General features: G+C 44.8%; 2 protein-coding genes across 2 annotated transcripts; one reads left to right on the forward strand and one right to left on the reverse strand.

The window, feature by feature from the left end:
* The first annotated feature begins 442 nt into the window (after positions 1–442).
* Llcfc1 (LLLL and CFNLAS motif containing 1) lies at positions 443–4366 on the forward strand. Its single transcript, XM_038320135.1, has 3 exons — positions 443–2780; positions 3280–3400; positions 3937–4366. Exons 2-3 carry the CDS (start codon positions 3388–3390, stop codon positions 4113–4115), a joined length of 192 nt encoding a protein of 63 aa, XP_038176063.1. The 5' UTR covers positions 443–2780; positions 3280–3387; the 3' UTR covers positions 4116–4366.
* Positions 4367–5127: 761 nt separating this feature from the next.
* Kel (Kell metallo-endopeptidase (Kell blood group)) lies at positions 5128–21262 on the reverse strand. Its single transcript, XM_038320486.1, has 18 exons — positions 21239–21262; positions 20774–20915; positions 20325–20501; positions 19787–19911; positions 19333–19479; positions 16376–16438; positions 16108–16296; positions 15555–15703; positions 14682–14811; positions 9156–9266; positions 7927–8025; positions 7667–7744; positions 7171–7271; positions 6915–7025; positions 6697–6764; positions 6317–6486; positions 5895–5990; positions 5128–5289 (listed from the first exon to the last, which is right to left on the reverse strand). The coding sequence occupies exons 1-18, from the start codon at positions 21260–21262 to the stop codon at positions 5128–5130; spliced, it is 2142 nt and encodes a 713-aa protein (XP_038176414.1).
* Between the last annotated feature and the right edge of the window lie 483 nt (positions 21263–21745).

Raw genomic sequence — 21745 nt, forward strand, 5'->3', positions numbered from 1 at the left:
ACACGGCCAGAGCTGCTTTCAAATGCAATGACACTGTACCAAGTGTACTGAGAGTGTGCTCTCTCAGCTCCTGGGCTGGAGACAAAACCAAAACACACTTTGAAATGGGGGTCTCCACTGCCAGTTCATTGCTCTCTGGGCTGTTCTACTTCTTGGGAAACTTTTGAGAGACCTGGAAAAGATAGGAGAGACTCAAGTGGGATCTACTGAGACCCTTCCTTAGAGAGCCTTGGACCATTGGGATTGCCCCCTTCTTTTGACATAAGCAAGAAAGCTCTGATCCAAAGAGCAAAGCAGCCCCTAGAGCAGGGCGAGAATGGAAAGCAAAGAGGTGCCTGGGACCCAGAGAAACTGTTCTTACTCAGGGAGAGGGGAGGGTCACCTTGTGGGGCATTTTTATGCCTTAGTAGGGGGTGGGGCAGTACGGGTGCTAAAGGCCTCTGGGACCTGTGGACTTCTAGTCTAAGGAGATGGAGGGAGCGATAAGATTGAGGTGAGGGTTATAGATGCAGATGCGCTGATAAGTGGAGCCAGAGTAGGTCATGAAGGGTGCTTTTGCCAAGGAAACACTAAGCCCATAAAGCTGATCCTTGAGGGGGTGAGGGGGAGGGGCTGCGGTGGAGGAGGCTGGCTAAGTCAGGGACACACAGAGCAAGTTCAAGGACATTGGCCATAGGTCCCTGAAGGAAGAGAGGGAGTAACCACCTATAGGTCTTCAATCTCTTCTTGCCCCTCTTGCCTGAACTAAATTCTTCAATTGGATGGGTAGGAATAAGTGACTTGGGTGGAGACCAAGTTGTTCCTTGAATCGTCTCCTTCCATTTTAGAAGTTGAACAATTTTGAGTCTTTCCTCCTTTGGCTTTTCTCTACCTTCTGATAATAGTCTATACTGTCCTGTTGTTGTCCTTTTGTCTTCTCTTTCTCCTCTACACCCCTGCAACTTTCTGCATCAAGCGCCACTGTAGCCCCTTCCAGAGAGCGGCTTCCCCAGTTATAGTGCCCTCAGCAGGGCAGCTGCATCTTAGTTCCAAGCATACCACCTCGTCGTTGGAATCCAGGGCATGTTTCCCACCTGCTCATCTAGGAAGAGGAAATAAGCAGTATATCGGGATAGCACGTGAACAGCAGTTGTCATTAGATGGTGGGATTGTTAGGACTTTTGTTTTTTTTTGCACTTGTATGTGTTTTATACTTTGCAAAAACAGAAAAATTAAGGAATTCCTGATTTCTGCCTGACTCACTCCTTCTGTGGCTGGGAGTCAGGCAGGTGAACTGGTAAAGAGGGAGAAGTCATTGACCACGAGCCCAGATGAGTTCTTTCCACTTCACCCTGACCCTCCCACTACTGCCATCCCCATTCATGTCACCGAGAGGTAGGTTTCTCTGCATACCAGAGACTAAGAAGCTCCTCCTCCAAAAGAGCCAGGAGGAAATTAGTGATTTCATTTTTTCCATTCATTCATCATTCGCTGGATCTGCAGGTCAATGGGTACAAGGCTGAGGTAAGTGAGGTCACTGCATTTTTACACCTTTATGCCACCACCATAAAGTGCCCTTCTACATCATTTCCCAGTCTCCTGTCACCTGGTTTGGAGCTCAAGGAAGTAAGAGCTGGAGTGAGTCTGGCAGGCTCCACTCGAGTGTGCCTGCTAGCACACCTCCATGGGAAGGAATTTCGTCTCTCATCTTATAGGCTCATTTCTCCAATTCTTTCTTGCAGAGGAGTGTATCTTCACGTACATACCCTGACGTCTGTGTTTGCTTGCCGTTTTCTAGGAAATGTGTAGATGCAAGAAAGAGTGTTGTGGATGAACCTTCCCTGTTCCTGTGCCCGGTTGGCTGCTCACAGCCCATGTCTGTTTCTCGTTTGTCTAACAAGGACATTGGTACTGTGTTCCCCACCTACCATGCTCAAGTCCTCTCTGCCAGCTAGCCAACATGTCTTACCAGTGGAGAGGACAGGCATGCGGGCAGGCTCTCTCCAATTTCTTTATTTGGTCTCTTTGACCCCTTGCCGCACTGCCTTCTCTCTATAGACTCTCCCCCCTCTACCAAGCAAGGAGCTGTCAGACACCCTTGAAACAGCTTCTCTGTGACTCAAAGTACAAGAAGAAACAAGATAAAAGAAGGTACTTCAGCCTAGATGTAAACAACAGGATAAAGTCTAAGAAAAATAAGGAAAAGAGTTTAAAAATACCCTCTACTCAGAGACAAGATAATGATCTCTGGATCTCTTTCCTCATGTCTTCATTTGTTTTTGTTTTGTGTTTTGTTTTCATTTGTTTGTAGTACAGGAGATTGAACCCAGGCACTTGCCCATGCTGGGCATTTTCCCACTGAGCTACATCTTCAGCTCCTTTAAAAGTGAACATTTATGAGTCAGGGTCTCACTAAAATTCTCAACCTTGACCGAAGGCACTCTGTAAAACAGGCAAGCCTTGAACTAGTGATTTCCTGCTGTTTCCTCTCCTCTGGGGTAACTGGAAGTGCATGACTGTTCCACTAGCCTAGCTCTCAGCCTCTATCACTGTGCATCCCTGTGCACTGTGCATGGAGTTCCATCTCTGTCTCTGTCTCTCTGTCTCCCTGTCTTACAGGCTGTGTGTACTTTCTCCACCAGCACCTATGCCCTAGTTCTTATTCCCATATTTCAACAGACTTCAAATTCCATGCAGCGTACCAGGCACATGTGTGGACTTAAGGATACTAGTGTGTAGAAAGTCGTTGACCTCATCTGTGCAAACCACTTCACACAGAGAAAAGCTACATGGAATTATAAGTAAGTGTCACGTGCAGGCTCAGAAATGCTAATGGGAAATCCTGCTGTGCCCACTGATAGTTGTGATCTTGCATGGGAGATGTATTTTCCCAGTGAACCTTTCTTTTCATCTAAGTCATGACTATGAGAATGTTGTTGCTTTGGAGGACAGGCAGCTGTGGAGCTCCAATGTTGTAATAAATGCGATGGTACTTGTCAAATTCTGGAGTCCCCGTGGGTTGTGATCTACAAGGTGACTCATACGGTCGTTTTAGAAACATCTGTCATTTCCCACCCTTCTGTCTGGAAATGGAATGGTATAATACTCTAGAATGTGGGTTAGACCCATGGCAGTGATGTCATAGAACACATAGAGTCAGAGGCCCTATGGAAGAGAAGGAGAAAAAGCGATGCTGGCATGGGGTAAGGACTGAGACAGACACAGGGTGGTTCTGGAACCTGTGGATTGGGGCCAAAGGCAGCGTGGGAGAGGAGGCCTATCCCTTCCCTGTGCTCTCAGCTCCACAGGGCAACCTTCCTGACAGCTGTCCTGCTGCTGCTACAGCTGAAAGGGGTGAGGACTCTGAAGGGCAGCACAAGCCTGGATGATGACAGTCAGAAAGAGAAAATGTCCTCTGCAGGTAGGTAGAGGAGACAGAGTGTATGCAGGGGGAGGGTGCCGGTAAACATAGGCTTGGGCTGAATTCAGGCTCCAGCAGCTGAAGTCAGGCTCAGCTGGGAAGGGCTTGGTTTTCAGGAGCTAAGTCATGTTCTCTATCACCATGAATATGAAACAATAGATAAAATGTCTGGCGTTAGGCAATCTTAGGCCACAGCATGGGCTAGCTGCAATTATCCAAAGCTCTTGAGGAAGTAAAGCGTTCGCCTAGAGAGGGGGGCCTTTGCCTTCATGCCTGAGGGTGTACCTCACTCCCCAAAGAGTGAAACACTGTAAAGGGAGGAACTTGTATGAGGAGTGGAGGTCATATGTGTTTGGGATGGGGCTGTGGTTGAAGTTGAGGTCTGAAGAGCCTTCTAGTTAGAGCATTCGCTTTCAAGTCAAGGCCAATGTTGTAGCTGGCAAATTGGCACTCCCTAGCCGCTGCATCCTCTACCCACTCCTCATCCTGGTAGAGACCGGGACTGAGATTGGGGCTGCCCACTTTTCTTATTCCAGACCAGGGTCAAGAGCAGTTTGAAGAACACTTTGTGGCTTCATCAGTGGGTGAGCTGTGGCAAGTGATGGACATGGCCCAGCAAGAAGAAGACACGGTGGCCCAGGCAGCCACTCTCCAGGAACACCTCTTCAACCTAGCCTTCTGCTTCAACTTGGCCAGCCTTGTGATTTTTTTATGAGAGATTTTGAGGTGGAGGCAGTAGTCTGGCTCCTTCCCGAGGACTTGGACACCTACCTCCGCTTTGTAATTGCCTAGTAACCTCTTCTCCAAGATGCCTCCTCAAAGGGCGTACCGCACTCCCCGTGTCTGAGAAGCACCTGACTTTAGGGTGCAGCCACAGAGTTTTCCCAACTCTCTCAGTGCCACTACCTGATTGCCACCCCAACCCAGAATTTCATACCCCAGGGCCAAAGACACCAGACCCACACCCTTCTAACTCTTAAGCTTTGTCTTAAGCAGCAGATTAGAGGGAGGAGATAATTGACAATAAAATAGCAATCGCAATAAAATCCTGAAAACATTTGCAAACGGACGTTCTGGTTCTCTCCCCGGTCTGTTGAACTGCCTGGCCTTTTGCCCACGTACTGACCTTCAGACCCAGCATCTCACCAACTGTGGCTGCTTTTGCAGTGTCCGTGAAGCTTTTCTTGCCACTTTCCCCTCGTCTCTTTCCTGACTTCTAGGAATGGAGCACAGCAGGAAAGAGGCATTGAGGGATGACAGAGTGGGCTGGGGAGATGGGCTTCTGGAAGTTACGGGATGGCAGCAGAAGTGCAAGGAGCTGGCTTTCGATCCCCAGAACCCACATAAAGCCAAATACAGCCATCCACATGAGTAATCTCAGCACTCTTACAGTGAGACACACACCGATGGGAGGTGAGGACAGGGGAGTACCCCTAAGCTGGAGGAGCAGTCATCCTGGTATTAACACTGACTCAAGCACCTGTCTCAAAACAAGGTAGAAGGCAAGGACTGATAGGCAGTGCTATCCTCTGACCCCCATACATGAGCTGTACCTCACATGTGACCATGGTGCACACGTAAACGCTGAAAAACACACAGACAGAGAGATCTAAAGCTAAATACACGCTTTTAATTTTGGAACAAAAAGAAAAAGGACATTTTTTTTTTTTACTTCAAAGGTGGGGCCAGGTGCCTGCTCATCTGCATAAATTTCTTTGGTGGCCAAGTTACCAGAGTTTACAGCAGGCAGAGGGGTTTAGAAGGGTACCATGTGGGCAACGGAAATGTTTGGCAAAGGCTGGGGTGTTGCTGATGGGTCCATGGACTCGAAGATTGGGAGGGCTGTAAATGTCCTGAGGGTCATGTGAGCTTGACTCTCCACACATCACCTGAAGAGGAAGAGGGTCAAAGAATGGTAAGGAGGAGAGAAAGTCTCATAAGATTATAGCAAGAGACTGCATACAAGGGCTAGGAGATCAGTATACAGAACAACAAGAAAAAGAAGGGCCAGGGTACTCAGGAGCCACATGGAGAACTTACTATGTGTAAATCAATCAGTATGGCACTAGCCATGTAGAAGAAGCTTGGCTGTATAATATTACCATTTATAAGGGACTGAAGTGGGGTTAGTAGCGGAGTTTTGTAAGGGAGCCATTGGTGTGTTGAAGAAGTGTGGGCCATGCTGATGGCAGAGCACAAAGTCCTAAAAGGAGTGATACCAGTTTGGAAACTAGCCCCAGGACTGAGGTCTCTGAGCAGTGTGGTCATATGTCTAGCTTGTTGTTAGCTCCTTCAAAGTGGTCTGTATTTCTGAAGCATGAGAAAAGAAGGAACAAAAGGTTTATCTTATAGAGAGACAAGGACAAGTGGGAATCCACGACAGCCTGCTTGTGAGTATGGAGCAGTATAGCATAGGACAAGCGTCCTTTTAGCATCCGTGACAGGGCCCTGAACTGATATGAATTAAGCGTAGAGAGAAATGGTAGCTGCTCACCTGCGCATAGCTTTGGAAGAAGAGCTGATAGGGGCTGAGGTCCAGGGTGGGCAAGGTCATCTCCCCGCTGTGCTCTGCTATCCTCTTGCTGTAGGCCTAGATATGGGCATGGGATAGAAATTTCTGTCAGGCTTCAGATCTGTAGGCACTTAGAAGTCTTATGCCAGTTACATAGCCTAGTACCCCAACAAGTACCTAAGCCGTCTTATCTAACTATATACTACTCTACTGGTCTGAGGCAAGAAGAAAGAGTACTTACCAGAAGACCTACAGTTGTTCTAGAAGGTGGGGGATCTACAGAGTAGGAAGGGGGTCCCAAGTTGCCATCTGTTCAGTGGGAATGTGAAGGGCAGAAAGCTATGCAACTAGGTTTTCGTGAGGGATAGTAGAAGGAGAACAGAAGGACAGGGACCTTGGCACACCTCGAATGCAATGGCCAGGCCTCCTATATCTCCAGCATTTTCCAGGAGTGTGTGAGAACCATTGAAGGGGGCCATTTTGGGTAAGGGGAAGGCAGCATAATGTCGCTCCAGACAGAGAAGAGCTTCCTGTAGGACATGGGTGTCACAGGCTGGGCAGCCCCCAGGGAGTACTGTTGAAAATGGAACAAGAGGAAAAAAATGATAAAAATCAGTGGAGCATGAGGGATACCACAGACGGGGACCTGGCTCCCAGGAACAGCGATTGTTCCTCAGACTGGTCCCTGTGGAGCCTTTGTATAACCTTCTTCTTCCCTCAGGCCTCCTTTGATATCCTCCCTAGTGATCCCTGTGGCCCTACCTCCTAATAACTCATTACTCACAGAGCTGGTAGAAGATACGCAACAGCTCATGGGCCATGATGCTGCCAGCAGCGCCAAAGTTCACGGCTCTAAGGAGAAAAAGTTGTCTTTTACTTTCAGAAACCTTCAAAAACTATTTATTGTCATTTCCCATCTCCAAGTCTCACCCATCCTAACAACCTAGTAATCCCCCTTGAGATCCCCTACCGAAAGACTCACCTTCCGAGAATGGTCCATACCTGGGGTAGCCAGGGTGGAAGAATGGAGGTTGAAGAAGGCCAGCTGGGAAGACCACCACGTGGTCAGATACTGAATAGTAGGCCTTGACTCCCCAGGGAGATCCCGTCCACCTGTGTGAAGAGTGAAGGCAAGCACAGCCCCATTATCTACAGTCTTTGCGAGGCACATGCAGTCTCTCCCAACCACGGTCATGAACTCTGTGACTGTTGTCACTGTTCCTAGCCCATCTCTGGGAAGGGGTGTCTATTTTCATACCTGTGGGAGGGAAAAGGCTGCAAGAAGTGCCTCACATTTCTGCCCTGGAGGGATCGTGCACAGCTCAGGAAAGACTGAAGGAAGTTAGGACCAAGTTGTATCTGGGAAAGAGGCAGCAGGTCGTTTAGATGCACCAAGATGAATACAAAAGGAGGGAGCTGGGCACATTTAAACCTAAACATGAAAGCCCTGATAAACATGCAATCACATTTAGCAAAAACCACCCTGTGATATCACCTTATGTTAGGACAAAGTTAATATGCATCATCATGGAGATAAACACAGACACATCACAGAATGCATGTGTGTACATGCATGCATATGTACATAAGATCCCTAGAAAATTTCATTTTGTTTTGTCTGTAAGATCCCTTCAGCACCAGGGCAAAGAGGAGGCTGGCTCAGAATTGCTCATAGAAAATGGATTGCTTTGCAGTTGGGTTAGAGAAGTTAGAAGTCAAGGACGTAAGGGGCACTGAAAGGAACAAAGACCCACATCACTGTATTCCTCTTTGGCTAGCTCAGGCTTCAAGTCCTGTTTGGGAGCCCCCATCTCCACCTGCAGCTTGGTGAGCTGGAAAGAGAAACAAAAGTTTGTAAGCAACCAGAATACCCTCAGAAACCCTCAAAAACCATGAAATCTGTCACCCACATTTGTACTATGTGCCCCTTTCTCTCTCCTCCATCGCCATCTCTTAATCCAGCGATCAACTATCTCTTAAATAGTCCCAAACCGGCCTGTACTCCTGGCCTTACCTTGTTCAGGGCCTCTTTCAGGGTCTCCTCACTTATCCAAGAAAGTTTTTTGAGGTGTATAATTACAGCATCCTTGATCTCAGCAAATAATTCCATGGCCTGTGAAGATGAGGTCAGGAAAAGGAAAGTGGTATTGGGTCAGTCTGAGTCCTGGTCCTGCTGTAGTGTGTAAAGAGATCTTGGCCCTAAAGAACCTACTGGGCTCCAGAAGCTGCTAGAGAAAGGGAAAGAGCTCACAAAAGAGTCTGTTTCTCAGAGTACCACAAATAGCCAGGGTGTGAAGATCTGTGGGGCTGGACTACAAAGGCAGTGCCAAGCACAGTGAGGGTTATGCGTTGGTTGCCCTAAGAAGGGGTCATAATATTAGTTCTTTGCTACTGAATATCTGAGATTGGTGAATACTTTTTTTTGGGAGGGGGACAGACAACTCTCTCAGAAAGCAGAGGGCATGGGAAGCTACTGTTTCCATCTTGGCTTCAAGACCTATGTGTTCACATCCTTCCACTTAAGACACATATCCTATCTCCTACATTCCTTGGCTTCTCAGCAGATTGGAGTCTTCAGGGCCACAGAGTGTGAGCCATATCCCTCATTTCTCAAATGCTCACTGTCTTACATACTTTCTTTCTTGGTGGAAGGAATTGGGTGACAATATCAGAAATGGCTCTGGCTTCAGACTGACTGAGTTCAAATGCTGACTGCTATGTGGTGTCTCCATGACATTAAGTAACTTGTTCAATTACTCTTGGCTCATTCCCCTCTCCTATTAAATCAGGATAATAATGTCAATTTAAAAATATTACACGTAAAATGCTCACGAGTCCCCTTCTCACCAAGTCTGCCACTTATTCGGAAATTACTCATTTGCCCTCTGTGAGATTACATAATCCTGATCTCATGGTATATCAAGTGTTGTTCAAAACTCTTAGACAAACAGGGAGGAGCCTTAAAGGTCAAGGAGTTTGATTTTTTTTATGGCTAAAGAAACACAATACCAGGAAAGTCCAGGGAAGTGTTCACGTTAATTCATGCTGTGGTTACTTGTGTCTTGTGGCTAAACTGGACTTGCCCAAGAGACTGAGTAAGTCTCTGGGTTCCCTCTTAGTTGAATTTCTTTTCTGCTTGGTTCCTTCCTTGTACACCACAAACAAGGGCACACTCTATAGAAGCAGGGCAAGGTGTGTGGGGGAAGGGCAGAGGGTTGTAGACAGGGAAAAGCTCTCACATACAGCACTTTGGATGCTGGGGCCAAAGGCTTCCCGAACAAACAATGCTGCCAAGGTAGGCTCAAAGAAGGTTCCTGTGTCTTCCACACACTTCATCCATCGTGGGTAGGCTGGCTGCAAAAACATACTGGAGTGAGTGAGACCTGGCTAGGCATCTGCTTTAATCACCTCCCAACACCAATCTTGCATAGACCTTCATCTCAAAGGATGTTCTCTTTGATGGTTTTTTAAAATTTTTGTGTCCCAGGAATGGGGAGATGACTCAGGCATTAGAGTGCCTGCCACACAAATGTAAGGACTTGATTAACCCACATAAAAAGTCAGGTATAGAGGTTCACCCTTGGGTGGGGTAGAGAAAAGCAGACTCCTGAAACTAATTGACTGTCATCCATTCTATCGGAATCAATGAGTTTTAGGTTCTGTGAGAGTTACTGCCTCAAAAACTAAAGGTGGAGATGGATAAAAGATGCCTGGTGTCAACCTCAGGCTCTATCTGTGCACATATGAGCATTTCCAATACATACATGCATACACTATACATGTAGACAACAACAATCACAAACACACACTTTTATTTATCATTTTTCTCTGGCAATGCCCACTGTTGTTCAGCAAAAGAAAAGGCTTCCCTTTCTCCCTCAGGACCCATACTTGTTGCCTGTTGGTATGAAAGCAAGACTTCTGTGAGGCATTCCTCTGAGAAACAAAAGACTCTTGAGAAGGTGAGGAGGAGTATCCCACCTGGGCCCGAGCCCACCACTGAAATGGTCCACACACTCCTTCCTCCAAGACCCCTGTTCTTAAACTGTAAACTGAAAGGAGAAACTCTCTTTCTCTACCCAATCTATGCCCAGTCTCAAAGTGTGTGTGTGTGTGTGTGTGTGTGTGTGTGTGTAAAATTTCACAAAGCAGTAAATGTGGGCTTTAAGTGATAGTTTGCTTCTAGAAGAGGTGAAAGCAAAATCCTAAGTACCAAGCACATTGCTCAGACTAGAATCCTACCCATCTCTCCAGAGGTGTGTGTGCGGGGTTGGGGGAGAAGTGCCTCAGCATTACAGAGAATGTGGGAATGGAGGAGGGAGAGATCTCCGGAATATAAAGGATGAGAACAATACTCCAAACCCAAGATAATCAACCTAAGTGGATTCATTTCAGGGTAGTGAAAATGGGTGCATATGTCTCCTACCAACCATGAATGATAATATGCAGAAATGATAGAAATCAAGAAAGAGCCCAACAGTATGTAAGGACTTCTAGATAAAATTCTCTAATGAATTGTTAAAGGAATATTTTTTGAAGGCATGGAAATAATGTGTGACCATCAAAGGCCAGGGTAGGATCCCCAGGACAAAAATATCAAAATAATAAAAATGTATCTATTTAAAGGATTCATTAAACTCGGATGCAAGATAGACTTGGAGCTACACACACAGATAAGAGTCCCCTAAAAACCACAGATAAGGGCTTCGCAATAACTAACAGAGTCACATATCAGAAGCACAGAACACAGAGGGGCTATACTAAACTGGAGAGTGAACCCAGCAGAAATGAGGGTTGGTCCAGGACTGCTTGCTTACACAAATGCACACATGCATATCTATTAGAATGCCACCTCCTAATTATTAAATGTAAATTACTTCAAATATCTATGAAATCTGTCAGTAAACTAAATTTGTCCTTAAAGACATCTATCATACAGTCCTTAAACACAGTATCCAGAATTTACTAATGTGAACTATTAACTTAAATCTAGGTACGTCAGGTAGACCAGCTGTACAAACAAGACCAATGTCTGCTCTACGTTCCTGTCAGATTTGAAGACCAGATGACATAATTCCTTAAAATCACCCTGTTTATTCTAAATTCCACTGGAATTCCACTGGCATTACTCTGTAAATTCTATTGCCACTCTGGTGGCATTATCTTAATATCAGGAAAGAATCTGTTCAAATCACAAATCACACCGTACTAAATGAGATGAAGAAATTGTTGTCAAATGATGGGGAAATGTGAGGGGACTCTTGTCTGATTGAACCATAACTAAACATCATGAGAATGACTCACAGCTAATTTGACCTTTTCTGGCCTGCCTACTGATAATCATAACTGCTCTTTCTCTTGCATTCTTTCTCTTTTTTTTAATGTTTTGGCTTTTCTTCCTAACACCATGCAGCAATATAGTTTATTATCTCTTTTTACTGAACTAAAAATATCCCAAGGCAGCAATTTCATTCACTGCTACATAATGGGCACCTAGAGAAACACCTTTTTATAGTTGGTACTCAACAAATATTGTCACATACCCCCCTATGCCATGGGTTGTGGCAAACATCTGTAATACTACAGTTGAGGGGCTGAGGCAGGAAGACTAGAAGTTCTAAAACAGAAAAAAAATCAAAAACAACAAAAATATCATATAAATGAATAGATGAATTTATAGCTAAATAAAGCATGACTTAATGCTTTTCTAACAAGATATTAATAGTATTCTGGATTAAGGAACATTGAGAAAAATTGCAGATGACCCAAGAGCCAAGAAGAAAGACAACTGAAATGACTTGTTTAAACAAGTTTTAAAATGTCTAAATAAATTGGGATGATGGGCTGAATATAAATAGCTCATTGCATAGGCACAAATGTGAAATCTTGTTTTCATTGCCCTATATCCAGCTTCACAAGTTTTATAAAAGAAATACCTGGTTTAATAGACATCTTCATTGACCTTGTACTCAAAACCAACCAACAAAAAGGGTCAGATAGGACACTTACTGGTATTTCAAACTAAGAGCATACATTAGAATTTCTCAGAGGGGTCAGAGGTCTTCAATTAATAACCATTGTCTGGAACTAAAAATCAATCCCAGAATTTGTTATTGCCTCTGTGTTGATGTTGCCTCATAAAACACAAGCCAGCAAATTCTATTGCTTATCTCGAAACATGCTCTTTTAAAATATAAACAAATTTTATAAATGCCCTATTTTATGAAAAGAAAAGCAAGCATCTTTACAGTAACCAGACCCTCTGCTCTCTGATTTCCACCTCAGTGTTCGCCTATTTCCTGATTCGGTTCTCAACCACCCACGAGAAACTTCAGTAGTAGCACTAGGTCTAATCTTGCATGTAAAGTCTCATTGCTTCTTTTCAGCCAGAGTCATGAGGAGGACCCTACATTCTAGGCCAGTTTTTAGGCAGTCTGCTTCATATTTTGCTCTTGTGACATAAGGCCAGGCAATGCCTTTTCTCTAAACATTGCTTCAGTTTTACCTGCTCCTAAGGGTTCCTCCTGATACTCAAACCCTCTCCAATCACCTTGCTTTAGGAGCCACCAAGAATATCTATTTTCTAAACTGTGTTCTTTATGAGCCTAGCTCTGTCTTTTGGGCCACTACAATAGTCAAGTGTTAACATCATAAACCATATGGAACGTAAAACCAAATATACTTAGCTATCTTCTCCTTTAAAGAAGAGTTTGCTAACCCAATGCTGTAGCGCCCACATATTTCTCAATCCTGCCTGGTGCGTTAAAAATACAGATTCTTGAGCCAACCAAATTCATTTTGGAACCTGTTTCTTCATTTAAAAGCAGTGCGGTCTTGGGGAAATCATTTCTCATTCTCACACCTGTTTGTGAATCTGGGAAATGGGAACTAAAGGCCCCGGAGCATTTAGTGAGTGGTATTCACTGATGCCTGGCAATGACTTTGTAACCAGATGCTGTCACTTTTTATCCTGTTCTGAACGTCAAAGCAGCTTCTCCAAGGTCATCATGTGACTATTTGTTGGCAGAACATGATACACATTTTGCAATTATATACCCCCAATGAAAAGGATGGTGATTACAGGATTTGTAAGCCTTCCACATTCTTTAAGCATGAATCTCTGTGTTGACATGTTTATGCCTTCCAAGACATGACCTCATGCCACAGTGCCAGCATTTACAGGAATCTGTTTTTGCCAGGAAGTTTGCAGTCGGTGTTATGCTCTACTTCGTCTGATCAAGAGATAGGCTGCCTACTAGCTTCTTGTGAATCTGTCCCACACTGAGGGACTATCCTAAAGGAGAATGGTCTAAGGCACAATGGAGAAACAAACTGACCTTAAAGCCAGACAGGCAGAGAAGATCCCTGTTCTAACTTATACTATAGCCAGGTTCCTTCAAAGTCATATATTCATTGCTCTGTCTCTAAAATAAACATAAAAAGTGTTGGGTGTAGTGCCACACTCTTTTAATCCCAGCACTCAGGAGGCAGAGGCAGGGAGATCTCTGTGAATCTGAGCCAGCATGATCTACATAGTGACTTCCGGGACAGCCAGAACTGAACAGTGAGTCTCTGTCTTTAAAAAAAAACAAAAGGTGAATAAATGCAAACATATAACGATATTTGTGTTACCTCATAAAAAACTGAGGATTAAGCCAATAAAGGAAATTATCAAGGCTTTTATAGACCATAATTAAACAACGGCTGCACTTCAGTCTCTATGAGAACATTTTTCCTTTATAAATCTGGGGACATAGGTGGGGGGGAGAATGTATATTAGTTGTCATGTTTGTATGTGTAGAATTCAGAAGACAATGTCAGGTGTTAATCCCCATTTCCATTTTTTTGAGACCGGGTTTTTTTTTGTTTTGACATTGTATACACCAAGCTACTGAGTCCCGAATGTCCAGGGAGTTCTCCTATCTCCATCCCATCTTACTACAGAAACTCTGGGGTTACAAGCAGCACTACTGCAATTTGCATCAAACTGGGTTTTCAAACTCAAGTCCTTACCCTTGAGAGGCAAGCATGTTAGCTACTGAGCCATTTCCCCAGCACCGAATAAATATTCTTAAAGATTTTCTTAAGGCAGAGAAATTGCCCACAAATTTACAAGAAAAAAAAGTATTTTCCCTCAAGACCATACACTGAGACCTTCACTAAGGTGAGCAGGTGCCCAGTGCTCTGGACATCTCCACTTACATTTGAATTGATCTGACAGAGGCTATCAGGGAATTCTCTAAGGCAGATCTGTGTATCTCAGATAATTCCTCTAACTAGTTGGTTGGTTCTACACATTTCGTATCCACCCTTCTCCTCAGATATATGAAGATCTAACCAACCAAGTCCATTTTTACCCGCCCCCCCCCTCAAAATCTCACTGGGTCAGAGATGAATTCTGTGATGCACATTTAAACACCAAACATGGACTCTTCTAGATTGCCTCTCTGTGCCAAATATCATTCATGAGGATAAATCTTAAGCTTTAGGTCCAGGTCTTCAAATGAAAGAGTAAAGGAAAACAGCCCCTTGTTCGAGAGCTTTGGCAGGGGAAGGGTTCTTCTTAACTTCACTTTCATATTGAAATGCTGAATATCAGTCAAATGCCACTGAAGTAGCCAGGTGGTGTCTTGGTTCTAAAAATAGAATCTGCCTTCTAAACACGCCTAATTCCACAAGGTGGGAGTTCTCTTCCTATGCCTTTTTTTCCCTCTGGAAATAAATCAATATGTGCCCCAATATAGAAAAGATGTCACCTTCTCTCCTTACCAGGGGTGGTCGTTCCTTCAGTTCTCCTAGTTTCTGTCTCAGTTCTCTGCGTGCTTCCCTGAATTTACTGTCAAGGGCTGGAGAGAGGGTATCCACCAGCCCCAGGATCATGTAGCTCTGTATCATGTCCCTGTGGAGACATAATTGTCAACCTAAACATGCCCAGTTGAAGATCCGCTTCAGTAAATCACCTTGGTCTACCTGTATGCAGCCCTGTCCTCTATATTTGCAAAGAACAACAGTCATATAAGCACAAGCATCAAGACCAGTCTTTCTTGATTTGACTTTGGGGTGACAGCGGAACCAAGTAAAGATGTTGCCTTGTGAAGTTATAGGGAGAGGAAAGACTTGATTCATTTACTTTCACAACCAGGAAACCTCAGCTCATCTGAAGACAAATTGCTAAGTATGACCAAGGTGGGCTGTGGATTGCCTTGGTCCTGCTGGCACCTGTCTTTCCAGGCACACTTACAAAACTTACAAAACTGCAGAGGCACATGTTTGCTGCTTTGTCTCCCCTATAAAGGATGTCTAGACATCTAGACAATACTATACAGACGAACTGGGTTCATGCCTTTCAGAGTTGGATGTTCAGGCATTACCTATAGTATGGGAGCTCCTTAAAGGTTGATGTTGCATTCCTGGCAGACACTTCATCTTGTCTCCCCCCTGTGTCCTGCATTTCATGCATCACTTGGTCCTCACATTGCAAAGCCTTACATAGTTCGTGGTTTTTATGTTTTCTTTTGTGCTGCCCACCCTTCCCTTCTCTGCCCCATGTAACAGACGCCTCTCACTCAGGATGTCCCTGAAACCTTTGTGTTCTCACTCCCCTGCCATGTCTAATATCTGTCCAACTCAACCTGGGCGAACCTGTTTGTCAGCAGCTCTTCTTCTACCAGCTGTGACATGTTTCTCAAGTAGTCTAGGTCACGGACCACGAGGGTCTGGTTGGGATTCAAGGACATCGGTGTGAAGGTGGCTTGTAAGCAGGACAGCCAGTCGATAGCAGGGGCCATTTCCTTGAGAAAAGACACAAAGTCAAGAGAAGGAAAGCACAATAAACGGAACAGGACAGAGAGGGGAAGGGGAGGGAGGGGCTTGCTAGGGACTGAAGAAGACTAGAGTTACAGCAAAACAGAAATGAAAGGAAGTAAGGGCCCAATAAGATGGTTCAGTGGTTAAAGGTACTTGCCACAAGGCGTGACCACCTGAGTTCAATCTCCCAGTTCATATGATGGAAGGCAAGAATTCAACCTCCTGAGAATTGTTCTCTGGCTTCCATATACGCACCAGCACCCCATATAATAAATGCATGCATTTTTTTAAAGTAAAGAAATTAAGGGTGCAAGGAGGATGAAAATAAAACAGAACGTTTTTGAGAGGACATCAAACATCAAGCCCTCAAGACCTCAGCTCTAGGCACCTGCAGTTCATTAATTGTAACCACGTGGAAGAGCTTGTCTTGTGCCTCCTGCTGCTCTAGTGGTCTCAGAAACTGGAACAGCCGTGAGGTGAAGTAGATGAACCAGGCGGCATGTTGTTGCACCTTCTGGGGGTTGCCTCCCAGTAAAGTTCCCAGCCGATTCAGGTAAGTCAACTGTTCCCGTAGGATCTAGAGAGGGGAACTTTAGTCACTGAAGCTAGAAGCCTTTCGCTTGGGGGTGGAGGGGGCATGTAGTGTGGAATCTTACCTGGGCATAGATCTTCTGTTCCTGCTCTTTCTGGAGAAGAATGTCAAACTCCGGCTGGTCTATCTGGACACAAGAGAGACTGGAGAGAAGTAGGAGCATAGGGGATGGAGAGTGTAGGCATGGGAAGGTAGGGGAGGGCCCATGCAAGATGGGGAATTGAGAATAAGGAAATGAGAGAGAGAAAAGAGGCTACAAAGAAAGACAGGGACTGTGGGGAAAGTCTATGCATGTAAACGCTGACCTTCTCAGCAACAGAGGAACACACAGATTTGTTTAGAGGAAGCTACTCTTTGTGCCAGTGTAGATCTAGAGACAAGGATGAGAGACACCCATGTCAGGTGCACTAATTAAGAAGTACTCAAACTCAGTAACAAGATGCACATTTTAATACATACTTCTAAAACAAAATTAATGCACAAAGATCCATCATGAATAAAACATCAAAACTTTGCTTGTCATGAATTTTTTAAAATAAGTTCTACGTTAGGAGCTTGCAGCATGATTCTCCAGTAGAGTACTTGCTTCTCTTGGATTCGATCCCTAGCACCAAATTCCACACTGTATTTATTCTATTTTAAAATTATAATGTCTTTTTCAAAGAACCATAATGGTTTTGACCAATTTTGAAAAAAAAAGGTATTGTTAGAATTACAAATAAATAAAAATTTGATAGTTTGTTCATATAGATGCTGCATTAACATATATTTTTAAAAAGTATTCAGGTTTAAGTACCGTTTACATTGATACTGTATGTAGGGGATCTGTTGAACTTGGCACTCCAGTCAAGTGCCAAGGTCCCAATGTACTTTGATTCAGAGAACCCTTGTGTTCATGCTCTCTCTCCTTTCTCTTCTAATTTCAATACTCCTCTCCCACTCTGACCTCTATACTTTTATTTCATCTTGAAAATAATCTTTTAACTGATCTTTTATTGCCTTTTATGTCCAAAGTTTAGAGAGAAAAGGGCATCTTTGCCCATTGTTTCAATTTCTTTACTGTCCCCTGAAGTCCAAATACAATCTCTGTCCATTCTTAGAAAAAATTTGTGACTGGCTGCAAATTTTCAATGGTGTCGTCCAGTTCTCTACTCTGCATGTGAGGGATTCCCTGGAATCTGTGGTTTCGTTCTGTAGCTTCTCCCTTTTCCCTTGTGATCCCACCCATGGTGGCCCGTCTTCTATCTCCATGATCCCTTGCACTCTTCCGTTCCTCTTGCTTAAGTTTCCCATGGGCTCTGCTGTCGTCTGTTCTTTCTGCCTAAGCTTACTCAAGAGACTATTTAGACTGGAGCTGATAACGTGACTCATTGCTTCCTTCACCTCCTCTTTTAATTTTTAACCTTGGAAAGTCTCTGGGATCATCAACAATGTGTTGAAACCGACCATGTTCTAATGCTCAGTTCTTAGTTTCCATTTTTACTCTAATTGAGCAAACTCAACTATGTTAAGTTAGACTCCTCAGCTGTTTCAGGTTGTCCTCAAAGCTGATTAGTCTTGATCTCTACACAGATACATGGTGGCCTCTGAAAGAGCTCAGTAGCTCCTCTTTTTACCATAAGTTAATAGTTAGCAATTCTTCTTGACTGGGCTGACAATAATTTCTGGCCTGGTTTCATATTTTCAGTCTTGCCCAACCTGCAGGCCAGTTTCTCACTGACCTTGTGCAGAAGGCAGAAGTCCGATCATTCCAAATACTTCCATTAGCTCAGAATTTCACTGTAACCCTTTTTTAAATATTTATTTATTTATTATGTATACAATATTCTGTCTGTGTATATGCCTGAAGGCCAGAAGAGGGCACCAGACCTCACTACAGATGGTTGTGAGCCACCATGTGGTTGCTGGGAATTGAACTCAGGACCTTTGGAAGAGCAGGCAATGCTCTTAACCGCTGAGACATCTCTCCAGCCCCCACTGTAACCCTTTTATGGTGTGTTATAGCTTCATGCTAGCCATGCCTCGAGTCTCTGTTGATGTCCTCCTCTCCAAATCTGTCTTTAAGCATTTCAGGTCTTAGCTAATCCAACCAAACCATAACAGCTCGGCACATGAATCTGTGTGTTCAATTAGAATATTAGAATACCTATAATGGTTGTCATGTCTTCTTAATGATCACCCTGTACGAAGTTGTGGGATTCAGAGACAAAGATAGACAACTCCAGTCCTCGCTCCAGTACTTACATCAGTGAGAGCTCCATTATTTATTTATTTACAAACACCTAGGAGTGGCCAGCGCTTGCTGAGAAGAACTCTAGTTTGTTGAGGCCACAGTATTTCAGAGTTTTAGCTGCTGAGAGCATTTAACAGATGACAGAGGGACCGCACCCAAATCGTAACTAGTGTGTCAGGAAAGACATACTGAAAGAAACTCTCAAAGCTAACATCTGAAACACGTAGGAGTCTTCTAGGATTGTTACAGGCAAGAAAGCAGTGTATGCAAAGAGAAGAAGAATATTTTTGGCATTACGTGTGAGTCAGCAGAGCGTAGAGTGTAAGGGGGAGACAGAGTGTAACAGGAGATAAGCGTAGGGGTTAGATCACAAACTTGCGATGCTTTGCTGAAGATTAGGGCCTGTATCTTGATGACTGGGTGATCTATTAAAATGACAGGCTCTTAGCTCTTAAATTTAGAAGGGTGCCTTGGGAAAAATAAAGAGTGAATAAGAAAAGGGCAGTTGTGGAGAGGGAATGACAAGACTACTAGAGAGGTCCAGGAGAAATCCATATTTTGAATAAGGAAGGTTAAAAGTACTCTGCTCTTCAGAGCTGGCCCTGATACACCTTTTCCCAGTCACACCTAGTAGCTCCAATCCTTGTAGTACTAATTTTCCCTTAAGATAGGACTCTTCCCTACTTTGCACAAATGTCTTATCTCCCAGCCTGAAATCTCTCTTCTGAGCAATGAGAGCCTCGAGACAGACTCAGGTGCAGCTGAGGTTTTGTCAGTTTATCCCTCACCTGGATGACTGGTGTGTGCGGAGGGGCTAGATGAGGTCGCAGATAGGCTCTGAAGAACGGGAAGTGGCCATATTGACTCATCAGAAGCCTCAGAGTTCGGTTAAAGTCTAAGGAAGTCCAGTTGCCAGAGATGTTCCAGCCACCAAGCTAGAAAGAAGAGAGACAGAACTGAATATAGGGACCCATGAGAGCTGGCCCCAGATGTATAAATCTCTCCTTCTTCTCACAGCCACTAGCTCCAAGTTTCTGAGCCCATTGCTCCCCCTAGGCCTCTGCTTCTTTCTCTATTCTCACTCTGAGTCTTGATTCTTCAGAGAGTATTTTTATTTCTGTCTCCCTCCTAGAATTTGGAGTCCCTGAGAAAGAGACCTGCATTTTAGAAAATCCAGGACAGTCCTCAAGCATGTTGGTCATAGGAATTACTCAGAAATGCTGACACCCCAGTTTTTCTCACCTCCTCAATAACTTGTTGGAGGGGACCTGCCCCTGCAGATTCAATGGTGTCTGTGTCCATGCAGGAGTTATAAAATTGGAAGGCTTTTTCCTCCCCAGATCTTAGGTGCCAGGACCTGGGGGTCTCTAGGAAAGAAACATGGAAAAATTGAATGGGTGGATAATGGTACAGGGGCAAACAGGGGATGGAAACGTATAGGAATATTCAGGAAACTTCTCCACAATGATATAGAAGGGGATAAAGTGTAGATAAGTGAGGGGAGCTCCGTTTTTAGTGGTTCAGCTTGACCACAGGATAAGAACAGAGAGAGTGCAGGCAAAAAGATGATGAGGACAGTAGAGAAGATGCAGAAAGGGAAACAAGAAAGAAAAGAGAGAGAAGAAAAGAAAAAGACTAAGAATAAACGGGATGGGAATAAAGGAGAATGCTGGGCAGAGTGGAGGAACAAGAAGGAAGTTCTGCAGAACTTAATGCTATCAAGATCACTTGAGACTCAGCTATCTACTTGCCCAGAGAGTCTGCCAACCTGTGTCCTCACCCAGTAGTTTCCACAGCTGGCTCTTGTTCTTGTCTGTAAGAGTCTGAACAGAGTTACTGGTCCCATTGGCTTTTGCACAGACAAAGCTGAAAAAGTCAGTGCAGGGGTCTACACCTCTGTTTCCAGAGGCCAGGTAATGGGCCAGGAGATCCAAACACACACGCGTCTTACAAGGACCTGTGAAACAAAAGCTCAGAGGTAGTGAAGAGCAAACTGAACAAGGGCCTTCCCAAGGAGCTGGCAAAGGATGTCTAGTGAGGAACTGAAGAGGGACAAGTTAAGACGGCCTGAACGGTGTCCTGTGGTGGGAATCAGGGCAAAAGCACTCTAGACCCTCAGGGACCACGAGGGTAGGTACAAGGAAGTCATGGGGCAGGAGCCTCAGGGGTCAGAACCAGGGCATGTGAGGGAGGGATGCCTAGGTCAGGGGTGTTCCAGGATCTTCTTACGAGGACCACAGTTCCGGAAGATGTACACCCAAAGCGCAGAAGACCCAAGGAGCAGGCCACAGAGCAGGACAGCTAGCAGCACTCGTCTGGCTCTTGTCCGCTGTCTGCTCCGTTCAGTGGGAAGCCCCTCACCTGGAGAATTCTAGTGGGTGAAGGGAGAACCAAGAGGAAAACAAATGAGACAAATTTGGGAGGGACAGAGATAGCAAGATGATGGAAAGGGGGGCAGAGGGAGAAGATGGTGTTAGCATCCTTTTTTATTATTGATTTTTATTGAGCTCTACGTTTTTCTCTGCCTCCCTCCCAGCATCCCTTTCTAAGGGAGTAACTCTGCTTATTCATTCTAAGATCCAGCTCTCTTTAGATCTCTAGTTCATGAGAGAGCAATTCTGTGAAAAAGGATCAAACAGGGTGTGTAGGACTTTGGAGAGAGATGACTCCAGTGTCATAGGAGAGGCCACTTACCTCCTGGCTCCAGGGAGGTCCCATTCTACTGGTCTGGCTCTGTCCCATAAGCTCTTCCCACTTTCGTCCTTCTTCTCCTGAAGCCAGTGGAGGAGGGAAGAGGAGAGAGGAGCTGGTTCAGAAAGGAAGGGCATGTTAAAGATAGGTTTGTCAAGCCACAGTGACACTCACCCTACTCACATTTTCATCTCAAGGAAGTCGCCACAGAACAAACCTTCTTCCCTGGGTGTTCAACCTTCCCCACTTCCCACCATCACCTGCCTTGTCTTTCCTTTCTATTCAGGAAGCCCCATATTCCCCCCTTTGCAATGTGTGTTGTGGGGATAGGATATTTGCACCTAGCCACCCTAACCCTCACCCTAGGCTCTGGCTCCTGAAACTGGAGGTTTCTTCAGGACTCTTGCCATCTGTCTGTGGCTTCTTTCTGGCTCCCAGAATCCTCCCTGGTTCTGCTCCAGGTGCTGTATCAAAAGCCACTGAAAATGACCTCTCTTTTGCCCCCACTCC

The sequence above is a fragment of the Arvicola amphibius genome, chromosome 2, assembly GCF_903992535.2.
Source record: "Arvicola amphibius chromosome 2, mArvAmp1.2, whole genome shotgun sequence".
In the NCBI taxonomy this organism is placed as follows: domain Eukaryota; kingdom Metazoa; phylum Chordata; class Mammalia; order Rodentia; family Cricetidae; genus Arvicola; species Arvicola amphibius.